This window comes from Carcharhinus amblyrhynchos, chromosome 6 (genome assembly GCF_965287045.1).
Source record: "Carcharhinus amblyrhynchos chromosome 6, sCarAmb.v2.hapA, whole genome shotgun sequence".
NCBI classification, from domain to species: domain Eukaryota; kingdom Metazoa; phylum Chordata; class Chondrichthyes; order Carcharhiniformes; family Carcharhinidae; genus Carcharhinus; species Carcharhinus amblyrhynchos.
This window is the reverse complement of record NC_137329.1, coordinates 94,750,469-94,768,761: the sequence shown is the minus strand read 5'-3', so window position 1 is coordinate 94,768,761 and position 18,293 is coordinate 94,750,469. Positions and strand designations below refer to the sequence as shown.

Genomic DNA, 18,293 nt, shown 5'->3' with positions numbered 1-18,293 from the left:
TTTTTTAATATTCCATCACAGAATGATTTGATGCTAGATTTCAGACTGACTATGTTAAGTTTATTTATCAGTTTCACAAGTCGGCTTACATTAACATTGCAACGAAGTTACTGTGAAAATCCCTTAGTTGCCACACTCCAGCAATTTTTCGAGTACACTGAGGGATAATTTAGCATGGCCAATGTACAAAACCAGCACGTCATTCAGACAGTGGGAGGAAAACAGAGCACCCAGAGGAAACCTACACAGACACAGTACGAGGTGCAGTCTCCACACAGACAGTGACCCAAGCCAGGAATCAAACCCTGGTCCCTGGTACTGTGAGTAAGCAATGCTGACCACTGTATCACCATGCCGCCATGGTTCTCCCAAAGGTATTCCAATAATTTGGACTGAATTTGGATTTACCTTACTGGTTCTCAATGAAGATACACACAAACTACAGCATGTCCCTTTCTTGTCATAAGCATAAAGGAACAAGTGCAAATCAAAACTTGAAGTTAAACATTGAGTATGCAAGTAGTTTAATATAAATGGATACAGCAAAGGTCATCCAACAGTCTGAATAACACACAAGTAATAAACAGTTTCTTAGTGAAATTAGTAATAGAGATTGTAACTGCAATTCAGCCATGTCACTATAATTCAACATTAACTGAACACTGATTACTGAATTATCATGTGGCAACTACAAATTGGTAAGGTTATGTGACTATATTGCTGAAACAGATAGCCAGATTATTGGGTTATGTCAAATGTTAGTTGTTAGAAATGTTTCCAGAGAAGGTACAAACCGTCTTTATGAACAGTATAGTTAAGCCAACCGTCTCCCTTCTCTCTGTTGCCGATAGGTATTGAGTCAATGAGCCTTTTCAGCAGCATTTGTTGTTTTCACTTGATGCTCCTTCAGTGAGCTTCCTTCGTTAAAGTTTATTTATTTGTCACAAGTAGGCCTACAATAACACTGCAACAAAGTTACTGTGAAAATCCCCTAGTCACCATCTCCAATGTCTGTTCGGGTACAGTGAGAGAGAAATTAGCATGCCCAATCCACCTAACCAGCACATCTTTTGAACTGTGGGAGGAAACTGGAGCACACAGAGGAAACCCATGCAGACACAGGAAGAACGTGCAGACTCCGTGAAGAAAGTGACCCAAACTAGGGATTGAACCCGGATCCCTGGTGTTGTGAGGCAACAGGGTTAACCACTGATCCAACGTCCTCTCACCTTCCTTGATCTTGTGCAGGTTTGTGACACTTTCAGCTCTGCCCGTATCTGCATGGTTTGGCATTCTCTACTACTTCTATAACGTTTTCTCTCTATCTTGAATATATGTTGTTTTTGACACCTCCTAGGTAATATCTACTTACAGGAAAGGCTTGAGAACACACAAGAACCTTTTTCTACCTAACAATAGGAAGATACGTCTGAGAATCTAAGTGAGACTCTTTCTTCTAATTGCTCTATTACTGACTAGACTTGTCAAACACTCATAAAGAAAAAAACATTCCTTCAAATGCTCAATCACAGTGACAGAGAAGAAAAGTAATTATTTGTAATTTGGTATAAACCACAGTTGGCAGAGCTATATACTATACATCCTCTGTCATTGTCTTTATCATGTTTTTCAAGAACAACTATCGTCACTTCCTTCTCGGATAAGAAAGAGGCTGAAATATCCAACCAGCTCATCAGAAAGGTCCAGTTTTGCTGCAACTGCCTCAAGTACGTCTTCGGTCTGGTCTGAGCTGAAAATATTGACTTTTACTTTCTGTCCATTGGACAAGTAGACATCAAGCTGCACCTCTTGTGTTGGAATCTGCTGTGTTTCAAGAACAACTATCGTGCATAGACGGAAGGTTCTAAACAAAACCTTGGCAATGTTGCAATGGAAAGTTGAATCCACATCTCCACACCTCCATTCTAACTACCAAACCAGAGCTGAAATCACTGATTATCATTGCTTCCTCTTCCTAATGTTAAATACTGGATGGTTACATGTGTTGCTCTTTCATTGGCCTGCAAACCGCTGCCACTGTGTGTTAAATGCTCCTGCGGAGGAAATGAATAGTAATTGGCTTCTGCAGTTTCCAGATTCTGCAGAGGATTTATGGGATTGACAGTAGTAATCACAGAAAGTTTACAGCACAGAAAGAGGCCATTTAGCCCATCATGTCTGCACTGGGCAAGAATCAAGTCACCCAGCCTAATCCCACTTTCCAGCATTTGATCTGTATAACACTGCAGGTTACAGCAGGTTAGGGGCATGTCGAGGTACCTTTTAAATAAGTTGAGGTTTTCTGTCCCTACCATTTTCAAGCAGTGAGTTCAAGACCCTCAAAACCTCTGGATGAAAATAATTTCTTAATCTCCTCTCTAATTATTCCACCAATCACTTTAATCCACGCCCTTTAGCCATTGACTCCTCTGTTGATGTAAATACGTCCTTCCCATGCACTTTATCCTAGCACCTGATAATTTTATACATCTCAATCAAATCTACACCAAGCCTCCTCTGCTCCAAGGAGAACAAGGAGAAACCTGGTGTTGTCAGACTTCTTATCTAGGAGAACAACCCCAGACTATCCAATCTTCCCTCACAGCTTCAATTTTCCAGTACTGGCAACATTCTCATAAATCTCCTCTGTACCCTCCCTAATGCAATTACATCCTTTCTATAATGAGGTGACCAGGACTGCACACAGTACTCAGGTTGTGGCCTAACTAATGTTTTATACAGTTTCAGCACAACTTCCCTGCTCTTATATTCTATACCTCGAATATAAAAGGAAAAGGATTCCATGTGCCTTCTTAACAATTTATTGACCCATCCTGCTACAGTCAGAGATCTGTAGGCAATCATTCCAGATTCCTCATGTCTCCTTAACTGTAATATTTACATTGCCCCACTCTTTTATGGCTGCCAAAACCAGTCCGCACATGTGCACTGGTCTGTGCATGTGCAGAGAACCATGCCATTACTATGCTGTACACAGACTGCCAGAAAGCCTCCTTCTTCTGTCAGTTTGAGCTAGTGGAGCTTTGTGTATAAGTCAATCAGAGCTGTGGGTGCAGGACTAATTAAATCATGTGTGGTTGTAGCGGTCTGGCACCTTCTGAATGAAGATATTATTGTAACTAACCGAGGTTCAGACTGAAAATGGGTTCCATCATTGAATTGGTGCCCGGGGTAATGGTCCACTGCATTTCTCAGTGGCCTCCTCTCATTTGGGAAGCTATATGGTAAACATTGTTAGGTACAGTGTGAGATTTCTTTTACTTGTTTGGAGACAGGGGCAGGAAATCTCTGACTGTTCATGCCCCAACACTGCTGCAAGCGAGGATGGAGAATTTGGTGCTTAGCTAAGTCTCTGTCCATTGCAGCAGGACCAGAGAATCCCACTGACGTGAACGGCTGGGTTTTGTCTGGCATTTTCTCAGTGTCAGCATTTGCTTAAAATATCTTTCAAACTTCATGGGAAAACATCTGTGGCGATTTAACAAGTTGGTCCCGCCGGTCAATTGATGTGGTGAGCCGGTAAGATCGGGCGAGGGGCAAAAACTCAGGTTAAAGGTGTGAAGTGATTCCAATATTCATTACATAACTTAAATATAATTAGTGAGTTCCAGGTACTATTGTCCGGGCTCACTTGCCCTTACCTGTTCGCTGGTCAGAGTTGTACCAAGTGTAATCTTCCGATAGCTAAAAATTATTGAAGCCACATGTAATAAGTGTCAAAATCAAAGTGAAATGACAGAGAGCCAAAACTCACTTCAATAAAGCAGTCAAATCATTGCCAGAGTTGAAGAGCTAGTCAGGTAACAAACATTCATTGCATTCAATAAAATACTGTTCATTTGGCAATTTGGAGCCCATGTAAAGCAGTCATCACCTTAATTATACACAGAGAAAATGAAAGACTAGATGTATCATTGCAACCAGATAGCCTGCTCCTTCACAGCAAACAGCTGAGGATGAAGTGTTGATTTTGCCAACTAATAAGGAACAGAACAACCATCAGTCCTGGAAGCCCCCAACAGTGGTTAATACTGCTTCCTCACAGCAACAGGGACCCGGGTTTGATTCCAGCCTTGGATGACTATCTGTGTGGAATTTGCACATTCTGCCCATGTCAGCCTAGGTTTCCTCTAAGCTCTCCGGTTTCCTCCCACAGTCCAAAGATGTGTAGTTTAGGTGGATTGGCCGAGCTAAATTATCCCTTAGTGTTCTAAATTATATAGGTTAGGGGGATAGAGGATTGGTTGTCAAATAGGAGGCAGAGAGTGGGGGTCAATGGGTGCTATTCGGATTGGCGGTTGGTGACTAGTGGAGTGCCCCAGGGGTCGGTTCTGGGGCCTCAGCTATTTACCATTTATATAGATGATCTGGAGGAGGGAACCGAGTGTAGGGTGTCGAAATTTGCTGATGACACCAAGATTGGTGGAACGGCAAATTGCGCGGAGGGTGTGGAGAGTCTGCAGAAGGATCTAGATAGGCTGGGTGAATGGGCCAGGAAATGGCAAATAGAATTTAATGTTGGCAAGTGCGAGGTGGTCCACTTTGGTAGGAATAATGGTAGGAAGGACTATTACTTACGGGGCGAAAAACTGCAGCAGGTGACGGTGCAGAGGGACCTCGGGGTCCTTGTGCATGAGTCGCAAAAACCCAGCCTGCAGGTGCAGCAGGTGGTCAGGAAGGCTAATGGGATGCTGGCCTTCATAGCGAGGGGGATTGAATATAAAAGTAGGGAGGTCATGCTGCAGCTGTATAGGGCATTGGTGAGGCCGCAGCTGGAGTACTGTGTGCAGTTTTGGTCGCCGTATTTACGCAAGGATATTTTGGCCTTGGAGGGAGTGCAGAGGAGGTTTACTAGGCTGATTCCGGAGTTGAGGGGGTTGAGCTATGAGGAGAGGCTGAATAAACTAGGCTTGTACTCGTTAGAGTTCAGAAGAATGAGGGGAGATCTCATTGAGACGTATAAGATGATGAATGGGATGGATAGGATAGAGGTGGAGAGGCTCTTCCCACTCAGAAAGGACAGTAGGACTAGGGGGCACAGCCTCAAGATAAAGGGGGGGCCGTTTAGAACGGAGTTGAGGAGGAAATTCTTCACTCAAAGGGTGGTGAATCTCTGGAATTCTCTGCCCATTGAAGTGGTGGAGGCTGCCTCGCTAAATATTTTTAAGACGCAGATTGATGGGTTTTTGATAAGTGAGGGGATTATGAGTTATGGGGAGAGGGCGGGAATGTGGAACTGAGCCACGACAGATCAGCCATGATCTTATTGAATGGCGGGGCAGGCTCGAAGGGCTAGATGGCCTACTCCTGCTCCTATTTCTTATGTTCTTATGATTAGCAGGGTAAAGATGTAGGATTATGGAAAAGGGTCTGGGTTGGATGCTCTATCAGAGAGTCGATGTGAATGAGATGGGCTGAATGGCCCCCTCCTGTAAGGATAGTATGAAATGCAATGGAGCAGCAGCAACACTCACCATGGCAACAATATTCACCACCAATCTTCCTGCATACCATTGCAAGACCTGAAAACTAGAAAGTTTGTGTGTGCAATACTTACGTAGAGACAGATGAAAAATGAGGCAGGCGAGAAACAGACTTTTATTCTTGGGTGATGGCTTTCTTTACTGACTGTGTAAATGAGTAACTTTCAGCTGCAAATTATAATGTGTGCAATGTATCTTTTTCTTGTTATGAAAAGGAGGCTGTTTGGAGAAATGCCTTTGTGCACTTCCTGCTTGTTGTGTTCTGTGGCTTGCCATATGTAACCTCTGATGTCATTCTGTTGTGAGTAAAGCATTCAGGGAGAAGCCATTTTGCCCATCGCATGGAATATTAACTGCCTAGACTGCAGGGGTCCAGGAAGGTGGCTCACCAACACCTTCTCAATTGCAATTAAGAATCGGAAATAAAAGCTAATCACTCAAACCAACTCTGCTGGACAGGACATGTTGTTTTTGTATGCCTGACACCAGCCTCCCAAAGTAATGTTGTACATGGAACTCAGTCTAAGCAGCAAACATTCAGGAAGACAATGGAAATTCTTTAGGAATGTCTTCAAAGTATTCAAACATTTCAATAAACTCATGTTAGTCTGTGCCTTGTGACCAACGAAAATGGAGTAGGTTCATACAGGAAGTGCCAAAGATTTGTTATAAATACACAGAGGTGAATTCAGGACTTTAGAGAGAGAGAGAGAGCACAAACCTTTCAACAACTCATCTTCCTGATCCACCAAACATGTCCTTCTGCAGAGTCTGCAAATTGCACATTGGAGATAGCAGAACCCATCTAACCTGAGTGGAGGCAAGTCATCCTCTATCTCCAGGTACAGCCTAAGAAGACTTTACCATTTCAAAATCCACTTCTATATCAGCCTTGACTTTATTTTGCTGAGTACAATGCTCCTCATACTCAAAGGTGGTATACACTCTCAGCTGAGCCCTTTCAACAAGTGCTCTTTTAGGAAAGACAGGATTTCCATTAGTGCCCTTGAATTGTCAGGTCCTGTGCTTATTTTTCAATACATTCAGCAACGCTTCATTAGAAGCCCCAGCATAGGTTTATAGGCATTTCTCAAATAGTGCACCTCCAATACTTCTTTACACCTTCCAAGTACAAATAAGGTGCAAATCTAGTAGGATTTCTCCAATTATGTTGGCTGCAAGAAACTCCTCTACAGTAGTGATGCAACAGAAAACAACTTCAGTCCACCCATATTAATCATCCAGTGTTAATGAGAAGAAAATAATTTTCTTTCTTGCCTTTTCTCTGCCCACAACACCAGGTTAAAATCCAGCAGGTTTATTTGGAATCACAAGCTTTCGGAGCACTGATCTTTCATCAGGTGACTTTTTTCAACTCACCTGATGAAGGAGCAGTGCTCCAGAAGCTTGTGATTCCAAATACACCTGTAGGACTTTAACCTGGTGTTGTGAGACTTCTTACTGTGCCCACCCCAGTCCAACGTCGGCATCTCCACATCTTATTTCTGCCCAGCAGAGGAGCTGTTTGGAATTCCCACTAGGGTTTGGGTTAGGGATATACTCAGAAATTGCCAGGCCGGTTTTGTCCATCCAGTTATTAATTTAAGGCTCAATAACCTTGAAACTATTCAAAGGAGATTCCAGCAATATCCTCATGCCAGGATCTAGCACTATAGATTCTAAATTCCAATCAGATATCAGAGACACATTTACACTGGCATTGGCACCGACCAAAATCTTTACAATCAGGTGACCCTTTGATGATGCTTCATACTCAGTGAGTGTCTGCATAGAGGTCAGCACCAAAGCATGTGTCTGGAAATGTTTTGGTCCATTGGGTGGAATTTTACAATGCTTTACGCCCATTTTGCAGCGGGAAAGCTTTGTAACATTGGGTGTAAAGCAGCAAGCGCGAATGGTGTCAGTTTCTGCGCTTGTCACTATTTTACAACACTTGGATTTCCGGCACGATCAGCCTGTCACCAGAAATGGGTGATTATTTTATTTAACTTTATGCGTTTGTTAATTTCAATGTGTTTAATGAGCCGGGTGCCCAATCGTCCGGGCTCACTTGCCCTAATGGCCTCGCCAGGAAGGGGTCTCTCTGGCAAGGAAAACATCTGCTCCCCATGCACGGGGAACAGTCGTGTTGGCCTCGCTGGTAGAACTGGATGCCATTGAGCCCTCAGGGGAGACCAAATGCAAGGCAGGGTGCCTCTTGGACAGTGCCAGACTGGCAATGCCACCCTGGGCGCTATCTGAACCACGTCCAAAATGGGTGTGTCGTCAATTTAAATGTATTTGTGTGCATTTAAATTGACTTAATAAGCTGCATATCCAACCTTACCAGCAGTTCTCCCTTTACCATCATGTTCGCCTGTCCAGATTCAGTGCGAAACAGACATGCTCGGCAAAGGTCTGTTTTGGCTGCTCCAGCTTCTGAAGAGGTAAGTTCAGAGCTTGCAAGGGATCTCTAACTCAGATCGGTGGTGGGGGGCGGTGGCGGGAGATGAGCCAGATTATTTTCTGGTGAAGGGGAGGAGGGAAGCCAGATCATTCTCTGATTGGAGGGGGGGGGGTGCGTGGAGGAAGGAGACAGGCCCAATCATTCTCTGGTGGAGGGGGGTGTGGGGAGGGGGGGGTGGATAGAGGCCAGATGGCTCTCTGGTGGGGAGGGAGGAGGAGGGAGTCCATTGGTTCTCTGGGGCGCAGGTGGGTGGAGGAGGAGGAGGAGGAAGGAGGTGGGCCAGATTGTTCTCTGGTGGGCTGGTGGGGGAGTAGGGGCTGGGGGGTGGGGGGGTAGGTGGGGAGGTCGTTGTGGGCAATTGACGGGTGATCGGTGGGAGCCATGATGTGGAGTTGCTGGCGTTGGACTATAAGTGGTCTCACAACACCAGGTTGAAGTCCAACATATTTATTTGGTAGCACGGGCTTTCGGAGCATCATTCACCTGATGAAGAAGCAATTCTCCGAAAGCTCCTGCTACCAAATAAATCTGTTGGACTTTAGCCTGGTGTTGTAAGATCACTTACTGATTGGTGGGGGGAAGGGGGTGATTGGTGGAGCACAAAGGAGAGCAGGGGGCCATGATTGGTCTGGGTAGTTGAGGCAGGTGGGGGGGGGGGGGTGGAATGGGTGGATAAAGGAGACAGTTATGTGTGGGGGTGGAGGAATGTCTGTGGGGACCTTCGCTCCTGCTTTTTGCTCCCGAGCCGCTTTATCCGCTCTTTGTGGCCTGAGAGCGATGTGACAGGGGTGCGCTTTTCAATTTTTTTTCACTGTGCATGTGCAGTTCAAAGTTTTGATTGGAGCTGCAGCATTTTGGGTGTACAAAGCCCTGCTCACAATACGAATCAGACACATGATTGTTTTTTCAGGCTAAGTGCATACAGGGGTACCTGAGAGCAGTTTTCTAAGTCAGATCTGAATTGCGCCCAGATTCAGCACTTAGAACCAAGATGGTAAAATCGGGCTCAGAGTGCATAAAATTGGGTGTGAAAACTGGCACAGAAAATGGATCTGGAGCTCTCACATTTTCAAACTAGCTGGACACTTAATGAAAATCTCGTAAAATTCCATCCATTGTGTTTGTCCATAGCTGGATCCAGCACCAATTTCTTTTGTGTGGTTTACTTTCTTTCTCAGGTTGTCTATTTCACTGCTACCTTTCCCTACGTGATGCTTGCTATCCTTCTAATCAGAGGATTGACATTACCGGGGGCTGCTGAAGGAATAAAGTTTTATTTGTACCCAGATATGTCCAGGCTGGCCGACCCTCAGGTAAAGGGATCAGTGTAAAATCTAGCTATTATCACATAACTGTTTGCTGCTCATAATTGTTCTGTCATGTTACTTGCACTACACTTAGATAAAACTTCAGTGGCTGCAAAACGCTTTGGGGCATCTGCTGGTCATGAAAACATTGTATAGGTATAAGTCTTTCCTTCTTTTAGATGTATTTATTTTTTGTTAAAAGAGTTGTAGCACCTGCAGTATATTTTTACACCATTCTGTGTACAATACCATAATTTCCGAGAAATGAGATGTCTCCCCAGGAACTATTCCACAGTCAAGGAACACAGATCTTTACTCGGTCTACTCGCTCCATACTCCAAACATTAACTGCCCATTCAGGGTGAGTCCCAACCAGCTCACCCAACACTCCAGGTCAGATGATCCATTCCCTTAAAGGGATATGCCCCGACATACATAACAATTACACAGATTAAACAATGTCCGGGGTAAACCCAGATGGGAATATATAGAAAACTACAATTTATCATTGATTGTTGCTTATTCCCATTAACTTGCAGATGACAACACAAAGACAAAAGCCTTGATTTCCTGGTTGTCTATAAGCTCAGCTGGTAGTTGGTGCCAAATTCTCTGTGTTCCCCAATGATTCTATCCGTCCTTTCAATCATTGGCTGTAGTTGAACTAGAACCTCAATAACCCGCTGAACCCTAAATGGGGCTTCCCAATGCTATATCCAATATTCATCTACCTCCACCTTTATTAAAAGGAGCAAGAGTTCAATGGACACAGTTGTATCCATAAAGTAGAGAGAAAAAGAGACAAGACTGTGTGCAGCAGAGAGAGATGTTGTGTGGAATCTTTCGGTTCTACCAGTGGTGGAAAGCTTAGTGGGGGAGGCAACTTTGGTGGGAGATCAAAAATCCATTTCTCAATCATGGGATGAACTGTTGGAATTCTGTTCCCTGGACTGTAAAGGTGGGTTAAAGGCAGGTTGAGTTTCCTGCCAAACAATGTTGGGAAGTCTTTTAGCATGTATTTGCATGTTATGCAGGCTCATCAAAAGGCTAGTTCGCTGGAATTAAATTCCCCTCCAATGAGAAATCAGAACATTTACACTTATAACTGTGTGCAACTGGTTAGGTGGACATTTCTCTTTGACAGTGAGTTGCCACAGCATTGTCCTGTTTGGGACATGTCAGTAAACACCATCTCGTGCTTCACACCTGGCAGCATCAATGGAGGATGACCACAGAAGGGAGGAAGAGTTAATGGGGAAGGGTGGAGCGGTAGTTGGGCAAAGGTAGAGAAGATAATGCAGAATGTTCAGATGCTGTCTAAATGTGGCGTCCAAATCTATTATGTAAGAAAGAAGCAGGTGACTTCCTGCCTCCAATTGCTGCGCAAATTGGCAAACTGAGCAGCGCAAGGTCATGCATTGTCAGCAGTCATATCCCCCAGCAGAAATCACCTCCATGCCACAGAACTTGGACACCAAAATGGAAGATTCCAACTATCAGCTCTGAAATTCTTTGGACATAAATCCTGCTGCCTCACAATGCCAGGGATCTGGGTTCAATTCTGGCCCTGAGTCACTGCGTGTGCGGAGTTTGCATGTTCTCCCCGTGTCAGCATGGGTTTCTTCCGGGTGCTCTAGTTTCCTCCCGCAGTTCAAAGATGTGCTGGTTAGGTTGATTGGCCATTAAATTAACCCTAGTATCAGGGGGATTAGCAGGCTAAATTTGTGGGGATACGGGAATTGGGCCTGGGAGGGACTATGGTCGGTGCAGACTTGATGGGCCGAATTCCTTCTGCACTATAGGGATTCTATGAGGCAATTTAATATGGCCAATCCACCTAATCCACATATCTTTGGATTGTAGGGGGAAGCCAAAGCACTCAGAGGAAACGCATGCAGACACTGGGAGATTGTGCAAACTTCACACAGATAGTCACCCTGGACTGGAATTGAACCCAGGTCCCTGGAATTGTGAGGCAGCAGTGCTAACCACTGTGCTACGTGCCCACCCAATGAAACCAAAAGCTCCCATTCATGCAAATACCTATATATAACATGAATGTAACTAGCGTTTTACCCCTTTCTGACACAAAAACACAAAATTAAACTCAATCTATACCTTATTTCTAATATTCAACAATAAAAACATAGATCACTTAAACTACCTCTTCTTGCTGACAATACTTTCTGGATACTGGAATGACCCTTTGAAACAAAAATGAGAGAAACTTTGCTTACATTTCACTCATTCTTGCATCAGATCCAGATTATCTGCCCACTGCAAAAGTTAGTTTCATCAAGAACTTTATTATTTACATGCATTATTGAATCGATGCAAAGATGCATTTATTTGTTAATGTAAATAAAGCTGATTATTACTATATATATGGTCACTTCTTCTTTGCCCCAGGTATGGATGGATGCTGGTACCCAGATCTTCTTTACCTTTGCTGTCTGTCTGGGTTCCCTCGTTTGTTTAGGAAGCTACAATGACTTCAATAATAATTGTTACAGGTATTTTGCTACTTGTTAGAGTTGGTTTAGCTCAGTTAGCTGGACGGTTGGTTAGTGATGCAACATGATACCAACAACATGGGTTCAATTCTTGGAGTGGCTGAGGTTTTATTTATGCCTTCTCAACATTGCCCCTCACAATGTGTGGTGATGCCCCGGTTAAATCACCACCAGCCGCTGCCTATTGTCATCTGCGCCTAAAGTGACTCTACCTGAATATCATCCTCTATTAATGTTTCTTGAACTGTTCTGAGAGTTTAGTTCAAAACATGTTCTGAGATTAATTCCATCCCACTGTTACTGCTTCCAGGAAAACCTCATTTCCCCCATGTTAACATTGTGAAAAGAAACATTATCATTATTACTCTCAATCCATTTTTAATACAAAGTTGCTCTTTGTAAAACTGCAGAGTTCTCTTATTTTGTTCTTGTCCTCAGGGACTGTTTGTTACTAAGTGCTTTGAATAGCGGAACCAGCTTTGTATCTGGATTTGCCATCTTTTCTGTCCTGGGATTTATGGCTTATGAAGAAGGAGTGCCCATTTCTGAGGTGGCTGCATCTGGTAAGGAGTTTTACTTTCGATGATAAAGTGATGTTTATGAGTTTCATTTAATTTGGGGGGTGAAAATGTTAAAGAATGGTGGGCTGAGCAACTTTGGTTTCTCTTTGTGCTTAAAAATGGAAAAGTAGTGGGACCAAAATGCAGTATGTGGCTGATGTAGCATCTTACCGTTTGGTTTCAACGCATTGCGTTTTTTGGATGGAGCTAGTACTCCTTTGCAAAGAGCTAAGAATCGTATTAATATATGCAAATCAGAGTCAAGGGCCCTATATTTCTTTGAACTCTTGTTAGTTATCTTGATACTTGTTATTAGCACCAGGATCTTCAGCTGGCCTCAAAATAACCATAAATAACCAGACATTATGATCGTGTCGGGTTTTTTTTTGCTGCTTAAATGAAAATGCTTTTAGTTGCTCTACATCATCATGACTATATTTAGGCTGGGATTTTCCGGTTCCCCCCCACAGAAAGATTTCTAGTGGCGGAGATGACTCACCATTGGCTACCGGTGGGCTCTTTCAGTCACAGGCCACTTGCATTGATTGCTGGCTGCATGGAACCCACCACATGGGGTACCTTCAGCGGGATGGAAGATCCCTGTAATGGGAAGGGCTGGAAAATCCTCTGATTTCCAGTCCAGCCCTTTTTTGAATCAAGTTTCTTTTATTGGCACAGCATCTTATTTCTGTGTGGCTCGTTGCATTGCAATTCGCCAACCTTATTTACCATACTTTTGTATGTACGTGATCCATCTGATAGGCCTGGGGAAAGAGGGTGACATGGATTAGCATAAAAAGGCATGGGTAAGCACGAACTGATATGCAGTAGCACAATGTACCACTTCCTTTTCATGCTCTGTGTGAGTGGATAAGTGAGTTAAATAAAAAAAAGGAAACAAAAGATGTCTAAACATCCCACTGTGTCAAGTCTCCAGCCTGGGCATCTCTCAATCTTTGTTCTCTTTATTAATAATTTTGGTTTGGTCTCAGTGTTTATAGAATTACAGAACCCCATTGTAGTCTGGTAAAGACAGAATATTCTGTACTTAATAAAACCTCCACTCACCAGATGAAGGAGCAGTGCTCCGAAACCCATGATTCCAAATAAACCTGTTGGACTTTAAGCCGGTATGGTGAGACTTCTTATTTTGCCCGCCCCAGTCCAACACCGGCATCTTCACATCTTAATAAAATGTCCTGCGCTGCGACCATTCCTGGCTCCTGAACTCATTTGGCTAAGCAGTGCACAAGGAGAATCTTCAAGATGCAGCCAAACTGTTGGCACCTGTATTTGTCATTCAACTCAGGAGTGGAGGAACACAGGAGGGTGGATGGCAATTCCTACAGAAATGTTTAATGAGTCAAGGGAGACCAAGGGAGCATCTCAAAACTGGATGCACTCACTCAAGACCAGTTTAAACAATAAAGGCTGAGAACTGTGAAAGGCTCACAGCAAAAGTGGAAGTTAGGCGAGGGGATTGTCGGGAAGGGGGAGCGGGGGGTATAAAAAAGGAGGTAGCGGCGTACAGCGGGCAGCGTCGGGAGCGGGCAGCGGAGTGAGTGGGAGCTGAATGAGAAGGGCTTTGGCTCGCTGGGCTTAGGCGAGAGCAGGCTTAGAGAAGGTGAGTGGCAGATTTCTACCTTTTGCCACATACAGGAGGTTGGGACATGGCAGGGGCTATGGGGAGGAACATAAGCTGTGTTAGGTGCCGCATGTGGGAGTTCTTGGTGGCATCACGCCTCCCGAAGGTCCACATCTGTGTTAAATGTTTAGAGTTGCAGCGCTTGAGGGCCCGGGTCAGGCAACTCGAGGGGTGTTTGGAGGATGCGTTTCTGGTCAGGGAAAACGAAGAGATAATGTCTAAGAACCATGAGCAGGAAGAGGTCCCAAGGGCTGAAGAGCAGGATGGGTGGACAACTGTTAGGCGGAAAAAGAGGAAGAAGAAGAGTAGTTATGGCCCCCCGGCCTCCCCAGTGGCCCCCCAAGATTCATCGACAGGGGCACAAAAGGATAGGCAGGAGGGCCAGAATGACTTAGAGGGACAGAAGGGGGCTGGCAAGGTGATAGTGGTAGGGGATGGGAGGGTCCAAGGCATTGACAGGAGGTTCTGTGGGCAGAGGCGTGACTCCAGGATGGTGGTCTGCCTCCCTGGAGCAGGGGTACAGGACGTAATGGAAAGGGTAGAAGGAATTTTGAAAGGGGAGGGGACCCAGGCAGAGGTAATAATACACATAGGGGAGAGGGACGTAGGAAGGAGGAGTAGGGTAGATGTACGTAGGCAATTTAGGGTGTTGGGGTCCAAACTGAAGAGCAGGACCTCCAGGGTGGCATTCTCTGGGTTGCTGCCTAGTACCAGCAGGGCTAGGAATGACGAGATCATGCAGCTGAATGCATGGTTGAGGGATTGGTGTAGGGTAGAGGCCTTTACTTTTGTAGACCACTGGGCGGTATTTATGAGAGAAGGGCAACTGTGGAGGAGGGGTGGAGAGAATTTGAATGGGAGGGGAACTAGTGTCTTAGCAGGGAGGTTAGCTGGTGTGTTTAGGAATGGTTTAAACTAATAAGGAGGGGGGGTGGGGATGTGACTGATAGCTCATTAGACACTGGGGCCGGGAGAGAGTCGGGTGAAAGGAAAATTATCAGGGAGAAGGAGGTTCTGAGGGACACTGATGGGTTGAACTGTGTCTGTTTCAATGCGAGGAGTGTGACAGGAAAAACGGATGAGCTTAGTGCCTTGATATTTGTGAGGAAGTTAGATGTGGTGGCAGTAACAGAGACGTGGTTACGTGAAGGGCAGGACTGGCAGCTGAATGTTCCTGGGTATAAGTGTTTTAGGTGTGACAGAGGAGGGTTGAAGAGAGGTGGAGGGGTGGTACTGTTAGTAAAGGAGAACATCACAGTAGTGCAGAGGGAGGATAATGTGGAGGAGTTAGGGATCGAGTCGCTGTGGGTGGAGTTGAGGAATAAAAAGGGAGAGATTACGATGCTAGGGGTATACTATAGGCCACCCAACAGCCCGAGGTCCGTGGAGGAAGGTATTTGCAGGGGCATTTTGGATAGGTGCAGAAAGAATAAGGTGGTTGTAGTGGGTGACTTTAATCTTCCTGGAGTGGATTGGAGGGGGCCTAGAGCTGGGGGTACGGAGGGAGAGGAGTTTGTAAAATGTGTCTTGGAGGGGTCCCTAGAGCAGTATGTAACTAGCCCGACTAGGGAGGGGGCTATACTGGATTTAGTGTTGGGTAATGAGCCGGGGCAGGTGGTTGAGGTTGAGGTAGGCGAACATGTGGCTAACAGTGACCACAAGTCCGTCTACTTTAGGATAAAAATGGAAAGGGATGAGTGCCGTCCGAAGGGGAGGGTGCTGAACTGGGGGAAGGTGCGTTATAGCCAGATTAGGAGGGAGCTGAAGGACACTGATTGGGAGGGACTGTTAGCTGGCAAGTCCACGGTTGGCAAGTGGGAGGCTTTTAAGGGCAAACTGAAAATGTTGCAGGAAAGGCATGTGCCGGTTAAGCGGAAGGATGGGAAAGGTAGGATTAGAGAGCTGTGGATTACAGGGGGTATCGAAGACTTGGTCAGGAAGAAGAGGGAGGCATATGTTAGGTCAAAACAACTGGGTACGGAGAGTGCGCTGGAGGAATATAGAGAGAGTAGGAGGGAGGTAAAAAGGGGAGTTAGAAGGGCGAAGAGAGGGCATGAAATGGCTTTGGCTGATAGGATTAAGGAAAATCCAAAGGCATTTTACTCCTATATTAGAAGCAAGAGAGTGGTTAGAGGGAAAATTGGTCCTCTTAAGGACAAAGGAGGGGAGTTATGTATTGAGTCGGAGGGAATGGGGGAGATCCTGAATGAATACTTTGGGTCGGTATTCACGAAGGAGAGGGGTTCGGTGTCGTGCAGTGTCTTGGAGGGAGCTGTGGATCACTGGCAGGAAATATCTATTACAAGGGAGGAAGTGCTAGGGCTTTTAGGTAGCGTAAAGACGGCTAAAGCTCCGGGGCCTGATGGTATTTATCCCAGGCTGCTTAGGGAGGTGAAAAATGAAATTGCTGGGCCTCTGGCGCAAATCTTTGTCTCTTCCTTGGACACAGGTGAGGTCCCAGAAGACTGGAGGGTAGCTAATGTGGTACCACTGTTTAAAAAAGGTAGTAGGGATAACCCTGGAAATTATAGACCAGTGAGTTTGACATCGGTGGTAGGAAAATTATTGGAAAAAATACTTAGGGGTAGGATGTATGAGCATTTGGAGCGTTGCGATCTGATTAGGGATACGCAACATGGCTTTGTTAGGGGGAGGTCTTGCCTTACGAATCTGGTAGAATTCTTTGAGGAGGTGACAAAAACGGTTGACGATGGGAGAGCCATTGATGTCATCTATATGGATTTCAGTAAGGCGTTTGACAAAGTCCCTCATGGTAGGCTGGTAGAAAAGGTTAAGGCACATGGGATACGAGGACAGGTAGCTAGGTGGATTGAGAACTCGCTGGGCAATAGGAGACAGAGGGTAGTTGTTGAGGGGACCTTTTCGGGCTGGAGGCCAGTGACCAGTGGTGTGCCGCAGGGCTCAGTACTGGGACCTCTCCTCTTTGTAGTATACATAAATGACTTGGAAGAGGGCGTACGTGGTGTGATCAGCAAGTTTGTGGATGACACCAAGATGGCAGGGTTGGCGGATACTGAGGTGGAATGTCAGGTGATACAGCAGGATATAGATAGGTTGGTGCAGTGGGCAGATAGGTGGCAGATGGAATTTAATCCTGACAAATGCGAGGTGATGCATTTTGGAAGGAATAATGCAGAGAGGAGCTACGTGATAAAAGGTAGACCGATTAGGAGTATAGAAATACAGAGGGACCTGAGAGTGCAGGTTCACAAGTCTATGAAGGTTGCGACACAGGTAGAGAAGGTTGTGAGGAAAGCTTATGGAATGCTAGCCTTTATAGGAAGGGGTATAGAGTATAGGAGCTGCCGTCTAATGCTTCAGTTGTACAGAACGTTGGTTAGACCGCATTTGGAGTACTGCGTCCAGTTCTGGTCACCTTACTACCGGAAGGACGTGGAGTCTCTGGAAAGGGTGCAGAGGAGGTTTACCAGGATGTTGCCTGGCATGGAAGGACTGAGTTACGAGGAAAGGTTGGAGAAACTGGGACTTTTCTCCTTGGAAAGACGGAGATTGAGGGGAGACATGATAGAGGTATATAAGATACTGAAGGGAATAGATAGAGTCAATAGTGAGAGGCTGCTCCCTAGATTGGGGACAATTACGAGAGGTCATGATCTAAGGGTGAGGGGGGAGAAGTATAATTTGGATGTGAGAGGAAGGTTCTTCACGCAGAGGGTCGTGGGGATATGGAACGTGCTACCGAGTAGGGTGGTGGAGGCAGGAACGTTGGACTTGTTTAAGGTTTACTTAGATAGACACATGAGCGAAACAAGGATGGAAGATTATAGTAGGGGGTATTAAATAGGGTCAGAGCCTCGGGAGACACCGGAAATGCAGACTTACATGTTAACGTTTTTGTCTTTTTATTCCGCAGGTGGAGGTCCACCTTGTTGTCAAACAAGGGGCATGCACACGGTGGGTCGTGCGTGGGCTGCTAGCTGCTATCACTGCTAGCTGTGCAGATACATGGATTTGGGCCTGTGTCTGTGGGAGTTTGCGCATTCTCCCTGTTGTTGCGTGGGTTTCCTCCAGGCGCTCCAGTTTCCTCCCACACCCCAAAGATGTGCTCTTAGGCTGATTGGTTTTACCAAATTGACACTATTCTCCCCTGAATCTGGCTAAGTTAGGGGTTCCACTCGTATGCACGCAGGGCAGGGTAGGTGTAGGAGGATGTGGCGGCGCGGGCTCGTTGGGCCGAAGGGCCTGTTTCCCGTGCTGGGTTGTTCTTTGTTCTTTGTTGCTCCACTGGGGTGCCTGCAGCCGCTATTGAATCTCT

The 18,293-nt window shown here is 45.5% G+C and overlaps 1 protein-coding gene across 1 annotated transcript in view; it reads left to right on the top strand.

The window, feature by feature from the left end:
• The window catches only part of LOC145344132 (sodium- and chloride-dependent GABA transporter 2-like), a 70,958-nt gene that overhangs the window by 27,669 nt on the left and 24,996 nt on the right, over positions 1 to 18,293 (top strand). Inside the window, exons 6-8 of the mRNA XM_080191004.1 lie at positions 9,150 to 9,284; positions 11,688 to 11,791; positions 12,230 to 12,354. Of these exons, the coding sequence (XP_080047130.1) occupies positions 9,150 to 9,284; positions 11,688 to 11,791; positions 12,230 to 12,354 (364 nt within the window). The remainder of the gene's footprint in view (positions 1 to 9,149; positions 9,285 to 11,687; positions 11,792 to 12,229; positions 12,355 to 18,293) is intronic.